General features: G+C 39.8%; 2 protein-coding genes across 2 annotated transcripts; both read right to left on the bottom strand.

Moving 5' to 3' along the window:
* On the bottom strand, positions 1–7367 carry HAVCR2 (hepatitis A virus cellular receptor 2). The gene is made up of 8 exons (XM_009584037.1): positions 7319–7367; positions 4954–5298; positions 4287–4337; positions 2351–2430; positions 2031–2087; positions 1155–1269; positions 496–535; positions 1–94 (listed from the first exon to the last, which is right to left on the bottom strand). The coding sequence occupies exons 1-8, from the start codon at positions 7365–7367 to the stop codon at positions 1–3; spliced, it is 831 nt and encodes a 276-aa protein (XP_009582332.1).
* A 4126-nt stretch (positions 7368–11493) lies between these two features.
* MED7 (mediator complex subunit 7) lies at positions 11494–12451 on the bottom strand. The gene has a single exon (XM_009584036.1). The coding sequence runs from the start codon at positions 12434–12436 to the stop codon at positions 11744–11746; it is 693 nt and encodes a 230-aa protein (XP_009582331.1). The 5' UTR covers positions 12437–12451; the 3' UTR covers positions 11494–11743.
* Between the last annotated feature and the right edge of the window lie 228 nt (positions 12452–12679).

Below are 12679 nucleotides of genomic sequence, written 5' to 3'. Positions count from 1 at the left end.
TTAGTGTATTATATAAATGTTTTCCTCTGCATGGATCTCATCTTCCAGGGCACTATGGTTCCCTGCACGTTCTGGTCTCCAATATGCAACAAAGCTGCACAAAAGAGTAAAAACCATGCTGTTAAACAAAAAAACCAGAAAATAGAAACACAGAAGAGCAAATAGCTAAATCAACCAGCTCACTGGAAAAATGTAGAATATGCAAACCCACTTATTTAAACATGACTGATAATAAATAATTTTTCCACTTATGGGAAAATCCACACTTGGAAGTTTGCATGCTTCCTAATGCAATGAACTGACAGTTATACTCGTTTTTGCTTACTAACTAATGATAAGTAGCAGGATTTATTAATTTCTTTTTGCAATGTTTCCTATTAACTTGAGATTAAAAAAGAAAGTCAAAGTATGTGGTGGAGCAGTCAGCATATTTACAACATTTTCTTTCTGCAACCTCGTTTGTCCTATTAGCTAAAGCAGAAACAGAATACTTACTTTGCAAAGCCACCCATCTTCTTAGTATTGTATAAATATTCTAAGGACCATCCAGAATGAAAATAAAGAAAAAAGAAAACAAAGAATTTTCTTTAAACCATCAGAAGCAAGTAGAGTAGCAGGTTCAAAAAAAAAAAATTCAAGTATAAGAAACTAAATAGGGGAACTTTAAGCAGACGTTTTCAGTATAAGAAATCCCAGTTATTTCCATAAGATCTAATTCATATGGCTTGGTCTGACCAAGAGCCTCTATGGAGAGAGTCTGGCACATCGAAAAATATTGGATATAGTTATATGAAACCAATGCCGCACCCACTGGGACAGAGTGGGACAACAAGGCAACTGAGGAATGGGTAGGAAGAAGCGAGTGGGGCAGGGGAGGTGGACTTGTATCACGCATCTCTTCACCAGACCATGGGTTGGCTGGTTGCTAAGGAGTCTGAGACATAAAATGACAAGACCACATTGGCACCTTGCTGTTCTGCGCCCCAGAGGCTAAGGGGGAGAGCTGAACAAGCAACCACAGCGGAGGGCACAGAGTGAGGCCATCCAGAGACCTCAGCTCACTTCCCTGAAGCAGAAGACATGTGGCATCTGCCACAGCTGTGATTAGACGTACCTGACCAATCCTTGAATAACCACCTGTGAAAAGTACTTACGTTTAGTGAGGAACAGAGCCAAAATAAGGATGACTAGAAGTACCGCACATAAACCAATCCCAATGTATAGCCCATTTTCTGAATACTGCTGGCTGGGAAGTGATACAGACACGTTCTGTCAAACACAAAACAGATGAGCATTAGTGGCACTGAGAGCAAGAAGCCCATACAGTACCCAAAGGCCATTTTGTGTTTTGCAACCCTGCAGTTAAAGTACACTTGAGAGCAAGAGCCTAATTTGAGATACAGGACCAGTTTCAAGCAGAATCACTGCAACAGTTCTGTGAACCATGTTGTTAAACACATTATTTTTTGAGATTGTCAAAGGACCTGAAGTTATGACAAATCCCATTTGTTCAGGTTTAATACTATTTGGTGTAATATTTTATTTTTTATGATTAAAGTATCTCCTAGTGTCACACCCTCCCGCTTTTTTGTCAGCTTATTCAGTAGTTATTAAAGGCTTTATACAGATAAGTAAATATGCCTTCTCCTTGCAGTGGGGTCTTTATTCAGAACTTCTTTCTGAAGCCAGCCGTTAGATATCTAATCTCTCATTAGGAACTCAGGCCTGGAAAGACGCTGAAGCGCAGTATGGTCCCTGACTTACACTCTGCACATGCAGCAGTATGAATGCCCACAGCACACACTGTCTTGTAGTACATCACAGCAGGCCTTCCAAAAGGCTAGCTTGGCTGCCTTGTCTTCCTGATAAAATTCAGGTGATATTACTGCCTGTCACCCTGCAATATGTGCTGGAGGACTCAGCAGGACAGACACAGAGCTGCCTGTTTGAACCCCATCGCGCCGGGAGTGCAGGGCATCCCTGTGCTGTCAAGTGGTCCGATTTCAACTCTTCCCCATATCCTGCCATACCTGCAGGTTTGAGGTTACATTCGAGCGGTCCAAGGTGCTTGAGCAGGGACCAGAGGCCTGAAAGGCAATACAGAAGTTGCTAAAGCTCTTCCTGCATTACTGGGAAGTACTTTATGCATGCAAAGCAGGGTTTTTTTTTTTTCCCTCTTTATTAATGAACACATAAGCATTCTTTCATAAGCACTAAATATGCCGACTACAAAAAAAAAATTCTTTTGCAATCAAACTAAAGCAGTACAAGTGAACTGTAGGGATGACCCAATAACGTCTCATGTCTATCACTCTGTCTAGGTATGCTACAGCACAACAGAGATGCTTACAGTCTGAGGAGCTTCTGAAGCAGAAACTGATGGCCACGTTCTTGTGATGGTAAAGGATGATTCACTGGCACTCCCATGAGCTGAGCAAAGGCAAGAAAAACACATCACTTGCACAGAGAACCATTCTGCCTTGACAGAGGGGAATTTGTACTGCTGACTTGGGACCACTGAACTTAAGTATCTATCAGGAGTCTCGGCTCTGCATATCATGAAGAGGCTGGTGCCTTCAGAGGGCAGCACAAAACTCTGAATATTGGAGCCTCTGCTGTCCTTTCCAGAGCTTTGAATTCCTTCAAGGGAACACTTAGCTCTTGCTGTTATCTGCCTAGAAGGAAGGAGTTACCAAGGTAGGCATCTGGATTTGGAGCCAAGAGGCGGCAGTGGATGCCTAAAGCAAACTTAGGTTATCTGATGAAAATTGATTAAGGTTAACTCAGGGCCTTGAAAGAGCAAGTGGTGCAGAGTTAGAGAAAGCAAGTAATACTTCTTAAATTCCAGACAGCTATACAGTAAACAGACCGACCAAAGTGTGATATGTTTGCATAAGGACCTGCAGCATATTTTGAAGTAATTTCCCAGAGCAAAGCTGTTTGCAATATTTAAAATTCAGAGCTACAAACTTGTCTTTCATATCATCAGTCTCAGTTTCTCTATGTGTTGTCAGATGATATACAACTCTCCTAAGAACAAAATCTGCTATTCACATTATGACAACCCCAGCTGGTTTCTTTGATGTTTTAAATTGTTACCCTTATCCCAGAAGCTTTATTTTGAAAAGGACAGGATCATCTGCTTCACTGTTCTCTTCCACTGGAGATGCTGGAGTATTCCTACATCAGAGGCACATGGCCACCTGCCTTTTCCAGTCTCCCTCTGGATGAACATGCATATATTAACTTGTATTCTGAAAACATAAAAAATCGTTCCAGCAGCAGCTAAGGAAGATGACACAGGGTTAAGAAAACCCATGAGTTCTAAGATTGGAAGCCATGTTATTTGCAACTAGAACAGAAACAGTCTGAGAAAGTTTTCACTTCTTCTTCAAAAAGGAAATGCAACTGTTTTAGAGTTGCTTAGCTGGAAACATTTGAGATGGAGGGAGAAATACAAATGGCATCCCTGATTTTTCTTTCAAAATCCAGAGAATAAGCTATTGTTACACTATGAGCTCTCTCTTGTGTACTGGAAATTAAAGTTGTCTTTTTCAGACTGAAAAAGATGCAGCTAGGTGGGTATACGGTAGAAGTCTATAAACTTATGAGTGGAATGGAGAAACCGAGTGAGGAATAGTTGTTCACTGTCTCTTCCACAACAGTGAGGCATAGGCTACAGAGGACATGGGCAGCCTTTAAGACACACATTATACCAGGATAGAAGAATACTTTGATGCTGTATCACAAAATTACTGCCCTGTTTCTATGACCCTCCTTAAGAGCAGTCATCTGCTGTTGACTGCTACTGAGATAGGATCCTGAATTAGATGCACTTTTGAGCTAGCCCAATAAAACGGTTCTATGTTATAGAGCAACAAATAAATTGATTAAATAGTGGGCACACCCAAATCCTAAAAATTTGTGTTTTACTGTTCATGGGGTGCATTTCCAGAAGATGAGGTGAGATTTTATACCACAAAGAAAACAACATACCAAAACAACAGCCACAAGAAAAACAATGCTTGCAGCACCAATAAAACATCTACTTAAGCATAACACCTGGAAGCAAACTTCCTCCCACATATACATGTTCCTTCTGTTGGACACTCTATATAATGTCAGGCAGAATTTAAATCCAAGTTCTGATCTCTGGTTCTATGGTAATGTTTAGTAAATTTTAGCCAAGACATTTCTATCATCTATCATTTTGTTTCCTTCCTAAGATTCCCATTTGCAATATAGCTTATATACGCTATTGAGATTAATATTTGGATAAAAGTTACCTGAGGTCTGTTCAGAGGTGTAAGTGTGAGGACTTGCAGTAGAGATCCTAGCTGATGTCAAAAAATAAAACAAAACCAACATACGTTACAATTAACCTTAGTGTGCATTTATGTAGTGAAAAAGAGAAAGTGTTTCTGTAATAAAAATTTGCTAGCACCAGCTACACAAGTACATCTGTCAGCCACTTGTTCCATATATTATTATGCTTTTTACAAACAAGAGAAAAACTAAAATCAAAGGAAAACACGATAAAAAAAATTGTCTATACTAATTTTGTGTCCCTGGGCTTTACTCTGGAATCAAGCAGGGAAAATGAAGCACTGTTTTCTACGAAAAGGGTGCAAGTATAGCGCTTCAGATGAATTAAGTACCCTGTGCCGCCCTTTCCCTTAAATTCTTCAGTTAGTGCTTCTAAGAAAGCTCAGTAGTGCTGTGCACCATGAAACAAAGCACCATGTCCTTTTTTTAATTGCAGAGACTGCATTGGGATTACAACAATGCCAAAGAAAACTTAATTTAAACAGCACTAACAGCAGACCTGCAAAGTCCTAAAGATCAGTCCTATGGGTGATTATAGAAATCATTTCCACCACAAGCTTTGAAATCCAGACTCAACAGCAGATTTACCACACTAGTACCGACACAAAAGAGCGCCTCTGCACTCACCTTTCTCTATCACAACCTTGTGATTACTTGTCTGATCATTGAACCACCCTGAGATCTCCACGCGGCAGCAGTATATCCCACTGTCTGCTTCCTCGGCGTTCACGATTGTGAGGGACACGTCGCCCACCAGCAGGTTGCCTTTCAACATATACCTGCTGTTGTACTGCTCTGTCACCTTCCACCCATCTGTCCAGATAATGGTCCGATAACATTTTGAAACAGGGCAGCTGTCACGACCCCAACACATTGATGTGATGTCTTGTGTCCCCTTAACACTGTAAAAACAGGGCACAGTGATATTCTGACCAACATTTCCTTTCACAAGTGATCCCGATACCATGGGGCCTGTGGACAAAGAGACAAACATAGCTGTTGAGCACAGTGCACACAAGTGGAAGCTTCTCGCGCATCTTGCATGACCCAGTACCTGCCATCTCGCAAACACCACTAGGCATTGCTGCATCGGGTTTTCCACAAATAGATGTGAATCCAGCAGGACTGATGCAGTGAGGGATAATGATTGGGCCAGTGATTTGTTCAGAATGTGTCTCTAGCCAGAGAAAGAAAAAACACACTTTCTGCAGGCTCTGCAGGTAGGCAGAGAGGTGAAGAGAGAACAGAGTTTGGATCTGCACAACTCGGTGTCTTCTCTTTAGCCATGTCTGGTCTGTTAGCTCTTTATTTTTTTCCTTCATTCAGATTTAATCCAAGCCACACATGGGGGAAACAGTAAGACACTGACTTTCATTAAAACCATTGTGGGGAACTCTTCCTCCCTTTCAATGAAAAGCCACTAAATGGCAGGTTTCATCAGAATGATCACTGCTGAACACGTTTCCTTTTTTCTTACCTAATGACAGACTTCGCCTATTCCTATCAGAAGAGATTTTTCAGAGCTTTTCTGAGAAATTTTATATCCTCTTTTTTCACTACCTTATTTTTTTTCCCCTCATTCTTATGCAGTTTCTAACTTGTTTGGTTCCCATTGAAAGTAATTTTTCATGTTTCCAGAAGACCACGTCACGCTATTCAAGTCAAAACAGTGAGACCTAGCAGCCAGTAGTCCATTCATCACAGTGCGATGGCTTCTTTTGCTGTATTTAGACCACTCCAGTCAATATTCCCTTTAGGAGGGTTTTAATAAAAGCTGTATTAAGTGCCAGCCAAAATAATTTGTGCTCTGGTGATCCAGTCATAGCCATCCTGTAACCACCTTCCTTTAACAGGTTACACAGTGGGGCTCCTGAGGTACACGTTCTGTCTGCTTGTACTTCAAAGAAAACTGTTTGCCATATACTACACATTTCTTATCAAATTCAGTAAGATGGGATCACGTGTAAATATTTCCATCTATCCATATTAACATTTCAGGGATTCAATTCTCTGCAGCAAGTACAGGCAACAAATCACCTCTATTAAAAGTCTAGCCCGGTCTATAATTAGGAAGGGAGCTCCCAGAGGCAGGTCCGCCAACACGTGCCAGTGGATCCCAAGCGCTCTATGGCTTGATTGCAATTGTCCCTTGTGAAAAAGCTGTTTTCCCCAGCTCAGGTCAGTCATTTTCCTAACCTAAGCTATTATACTTAAAAATAAGTCAGCATTCAGAGACTTTGCCACAATAGCGTACTAGAAACTAATCTCTGAAAAGAATGTATTTTATTTAATATAAAAAAAGCAAGATCTAAATGAGTCTCATCATAAAAGGCTTATAAAGAACCAGAGGAAATAATATCTGTGATATCCCTTTTCTTTCTACTGAACATATTCTACCACCAAATTTTTAATGTCCATCTGCCTATACTAGTACCACTCTGCAACCTGTTTTTTTCAGTGCTATTGCCTTTAACAATATTTTCCTAGGAGGACTGCTTTCTCAGAACAAAAAAAGGAGAAATTATCAATTTGTCCCAATAAAATTTCATACTGGCTAAAAAAACACCAGAAGCCACACTTGACCTTTTCCCTGTCTTCCTAAGCATTCATCTTCGCAAAGCCTCTTAAAGCAAAATATCCTTGTTTTACATCTTTTCTAAAATGATTTAAAGTTCTCTGCTCACCTCAGAGCATCATTATCTAAAAAACCCAAAAGATCATTCAGTAATAAGACTAGCAGACAGCCCAAGAAGCAGTTTTTTTAAAACCATTATACCCTCAACGTGATTTTGTTTTAATAAAGGAGATAAGGCCATCAGAAGACTATTGAGCCACTGTGGTAAAGTTCTATTCACAACACAAAACTGCAGTTTCTGTGCCATGCGGCCACTCTTCCCGTTCTAACATAAAATGTCTCTTTGCAATCCTCAGAAACATTGATGCATGTTACCTCCATCCACCTCCACCTATTCGTTTAGGCCCACTTAGTTACCTGTAAACAGGATCAGAAGAATCCAGTTCATGCAGAAACGAGACGACATTGCGGCTGAAGACGAGGAACAACACTCCTGTTCAACTTTCGGGCTCCTACATTCAAGAAAACTTATCTTCTTCATAAACTTCTGGTTTTACTTCTTAGTATCTTCACATATATCAGTCACAGCTGAGAATGCCCTTTGGTCTTATCCGGATTGCCTTTCCTGTGGTTAGTCTGTTAGTCTCCAGCAGCACCGCCAGGCACTGCTGCCAACAGCGTTCACAGCTGCACTCTTGCTGACTGTGGTTTGACTAAAAGGCTAAAATACTTCGCAGCACTTCAGAAATCTACTTCTCGTTTTTTCCAGATCTGGTTGATTACAGTAGATGAAACTGTTGTCAGCACCACCGAGCTGACACAACTGTCAGTAATCCATTGCCCCATACTGCTTCCCACACCTTTTTTTGCCATAGTAGATAGAATTTGGATAAGAGATTACATAGGATATCTAACAGACTGTGATAAACAAAGGACTTGGCAAAAGAACAGATTTCTAGGAAGAATTACTCTAGCATTTAATAATTAATTTCTGGTTCTAATACTTAGAAGCAGCTCAGAGCATCTTCAGGCAAATGCTATTTTCTTTGTAGGCTATAATTTGGTAGTATTGGAAAGCTGCCCTACTTTACACAGTTGTAGCCTGATAGAGTTGCAGTCTTCCATCATCTGACTCTTAAAAATTCTGTATGCATCTGGGCTTTTGCAATATAAAGTAACACACACAGAATACAAAGGTCACTTTAAAAGTAGTGTGGAAACCATGTTGTCACAGGCTCAAGGCTCACTTTGATAAAATGTTGCTGAAATACAGCTTTTGAGAAATAGTGTTCCTTGGCCACTCTCCCTGTCCCTGGATTACCTAACTCTTCTTGAGGACATCTTGCCTTTTTATATTGTTTGGACTAGAACTGCAGCTGTGATCAAGTGTATTTGATCTAGGGCCAACAAATGATCTTTGCTGAAGTAACTAATCTACTTTACACTGTTTTATACAGACGAAATTAAGTTGTAAGGAGTTTCTTTTTATCAATACCTGAAACAGCAGAAATGCATCCAAAACCACACCCAAAACCATACATTAGGCTGGAATCAGAACCAATAGAGCTGTCTGGCACTGACTACCTTACCTGAGAGCAGTCTAACCAAAGTGACAGTTTCTTTAAGTGAAAAGGAGGAAAAACAAGGGATTAAAGTAGCCAAGCGACAAACACTAGCAACATACCCATAGGAAAGAGCTGAGAGACGAGGGAGAGAGGGGGATTTTTGTATGCCGTAGCTGGAAGCAGGACCCTTAACAAAATGCTTCCTCTTCGCTCCTCTTGTTTCTGGGGAAACAGGAAACTGCAGATAGCTGCTACAGGAACGATTCTGATCATTAATGGCAGGATCCTGAAACTGCTCTGCACAGATGGAAAAGGCCGGGTAACTTGGCTCTGGCAGAAGGCAGGTGACAGCATTCACCACAGCCGTGCCACGATAGTGCGGTGGCAGCGGCTGACGAACTCCTCCTGGTGGTTCAGTGTGCAACGAACACCCACCTGCAGACCAGGACACATCCCTTCTGCCAGTTACCTGCAGTAATGTGCAGCGTGCATGAGTCCATATGGATTCCTCCTCTGTGTGGGCCATGTCTGAGCTCTGAAATAAATAAACAGGGTAAGAAAATAAGGAAACTGTTATCCCAGAGCTCTGCCTGAGTCCATTCTACTCACTTCACCCAGGTTGTTTCGTTCATACAATAGTCTACAGTAGTGCGGGTGCTGTCTGCTGGCTGTATCCCCAGGAAAGCCGTTCTGGTGACATAGTAAGAGAATGTGAGAGCTACAGGGCAACAGTGAACCTACTTGCTTTAGATTCCATCTCAAACACAGACCATATGGAATGCCTTGATATAATTTCTGAATTTCTACAGCCTGTTTTCCAAGTTCCTGTTTTCTGTTTGTGCAAGATATGAGCACCATTTCTGTAGACAAGATGCCAACGTCATCTTTTTCATGCAGCCCTTAAAGTAGCCACACATTTTTTCTTGACTCGGAGCATACAGTCAGATCATACTTTGTGAAAATAAAACTAAAACATTAAATATTGAAATAAGTTTAAAGCATTGTTGGAAACATCTCTTCATTGCACCATTTTAAAGCCATATCATTAAATAGCTTTTCTTCTTTTCCCCCTAGATGATCAGAGCTACAAACTTTCCCCTTTTGTCCACTGGTGACAAACTTAGCTTCTCTGGATCAAGAAACTTTTGGAACTTTTCCAGTAACTGTACTTCTGCTATCCCTGTGCTTGTTCAGATAGCGTAATAGAAGGGCTGGGCTTTTTTCTTTTCCTTCCCCCTTTTTTTTTTTTTAAATTAAGAAAACATCCAACAAAACACTGCTTAACACTTGATGTTAACTTTATCTCATATAAGGCATATATAATCCAACACATATTATATATATTAACATTTCAGAGATAGAATACTTCAAATGTTATCACATCCAAAAATAAAATCAGGATTTGCTGAGGTAAGGAAAGATCTCATCTTTTTTTTTTTTAAATGACATGATCCCCGTTTACCTCAATGGTTTCACAAAAGAAATTTGTTGCAATTGTTAATTGCTGCTAGGACCCGGCTTGTGCAGTACTCTGAAACTATGGTACCCAGGCCTACGACTTTATTAAAAGCACAAAAATTAGACAAAGTTCAACAGAAAACCATTGAGCACCTATGAAGTTCTTTTTGAATGGCAAGTTAAAATGTCCATGACAAACTGTAGTTCCACAGTGCGCGACCTCTCTTATCCAGCAGGCACTAAATGTTTCTTCATATCTTCCACATGAAACAACATTTGCAAAGTAGATACCAAATTAATTCTGCTCACTTGCAACTGTTTTAGTTACCTACAAGCAAAATAATTTAGATCTAGTCCGGGGAGAAGGAAGGAAACAGCGGTGGTTGAAAAAGGGATAAAAGTGTTACTTTGTAAAATTATTTATACTTTTCTAAAAAAAAAAAAATTATTTATACATTTCTAAAAAAAAAACATATCTACTTCTTTATCATTACTTACGATTCATGTGCACTTAAAATAACAGATGATGTTGTCCAATGAGTCATAGACTTGCTTCAGTTCATCTTTATCTGCACTGAGCTCAATGCCCACCACCCAAAAGCTAAGTACTTTTGCCTGCCCATTTAAGTAACATTTCTGAAAGCGACTGAAGAATTATCAAGCGAAACAGAGACATAGCTTGTTAAATCACAGTTAAAAACAGAGTTTGTGTCAGTTCCCTCACCCATAAAGTTTACCTGTTTTTTAGCTGCTGTACATACTTTGGAAAACATACATACTATGTGTTACATGGCAAAAAGACGGAAGTAGGATTTCCCTGACAGGAGGGGCAGGGTAAAGCAGCCACTTCTTCATTATCAAATCACTCTTTTCCTCTTCCTACAGGGGATTGATCCAACTCAAATGTTCTTTAAACATGGTTGATATGGCTTCCATTTGATAGAATATTCACAGGTTCTTTCAAACTTAGTTGTTCTCAATTAGTATAAAGACTAATTGACCAATCAGACTTTTCTTCCTGGGAAAACCGCTCAGCTGGGCACAGAGCCCACCTAAAAGGCAAATACAAAGCATCTGCACTGCAAAATGATTCACTTCATGCATGTATATTAACTATGCAGGAAATATAAGTTAGTCTGAGCATTTATGTGGGGAAAAAAAAAAAGGCATTTTTGTAAGCTCAAGGCTGGTTATGATGTACATCTAAGAAAATTAAAATCCAATTAATTTTAATTCATTTAGTGGTTGAGATTCCTCACAGTGTGTCTCTATAAAGCAAATTACACATTACATCTGGAATAAAGGAATGCTTAGGTTCTTTTTAGTACAGTTATATTATTACAAAGTAGAAAGGAATGGATTTTGCAGATTTGACAGTAATTTTGTTTTTAATATTGAATTACACATACCCACTGAAATTGTAAACAAGTAGCACTTATTTGAAATGGAAGAACTGACAACTGCAATTCCTCTCAGTCAGATCCCTTACTTGGTTCCACACTACAAAGCAATTAAAAAAAAAAAAAAAAAAAGATGCATACCCAAAAAGCAGAAGGTGACAAATGAAAGTACAACAGAAAAAGCTAACTTTAATCTGTGGCTTCCACCTCACATGATACATTTAACAAAAAGATTTTTGTTTCTACCAATAAACAAACAGCTCACAAAATATGAAACCTTTTCATCTGCCTAATCACTCACAACCTCCAACAGGTGTACAATAAATGTTTTGTCTGCTTGTACAATAGCAAAATACAACATATACCCTCAAAATGCATTCTGCCTCTCACTATGGCGAGCTAACAATATAGTGTTTTCTTCATGTCATTTCATCAATAATGCTACACATAGCTGCATCTTTGTCTAAAACCTGATCTCTCTTGCCACCAGAACGCTCCCTCTGTTTTTCACTCTGTCCAATACAGTTGCTGCCATCATCAGTATCCATTTTTTCTGCTTTCACTCCCAGTCCTCCCTCTGAATGAGGCAGATCATCAGGCAAGGAAGCCAGGCAGTTCTGAATCATCTCTACAACTCGTTCTAAATGCTTCTGAAATCGCTCTGCTGTTTCCAAACGCTGACGTTTCTGTACCTCCATCATGACTCTCAGTGTCTCCCTAGCTTGGTGAGGGCGATACTCATTTATAAGATGATGGACATGAACAAAAAGCAGTTTCAAGTCTTCCAGTTTCTCCTCTCGCTTTATACTTCCTGGACTCCTTATCAAGATATCCAAGAGGTCCAAAAAGTTGACCAGGATAGACATATTAAGTTTTCTTAATTCCTTCTTGTGATCAAACTGCATAGGATGTAACCGTTCAATACCCTGGCTCTCCAAGGGTCGAATAATCAGATCATCACATTGAAACTGATTACCAAACATCATATAACTGTCTTTCACAGGTGGAGGTGGCTTTGGAGCCAGGCCTTTACGGATATTTTCATCAGTATATTCTTTTATATATTGCATTGGAGGCGGAGGAAGGGCACTCACTTGCTGAGGTTCACCCATTTTTGCCAGATGAAAATACCTAGGGAATGTCCCAAGAAATATATGTTAAATAATTTGTGTGACAACCTTATCACATAAATAGAAACATAGGCAATATAAGAAAACTGGCTGTGAGAAAATCAACCAGAAGAAAGTCATCTCAATGTGTAGAATACAGGAAACTCCCGAATAACTCCATTAGCTTTTCACTAAGGTATACTTGTAGCAGGATTAGTTTCACTAGAAGCACACTAAGCATTCATT

Source organism: Fulmarus glacialis, unplaced genomic scaffold (assembly GCF_000690835.1).
Source record: "Fulmarus glacialis isolate BGI_N327 unplaced genomic scaffold, ASM69083v1 scaffold4448, whole genome shotgun sequence".
NCBI lineage: Eukaryota > Metazoa > Chordata > Aves > Procellariiformes > Procellariidae > Fulmarus > Fulmarus glacialis.
This window is presented reverse-complemented; position numbering and strand designations above follow the sequence as displayed.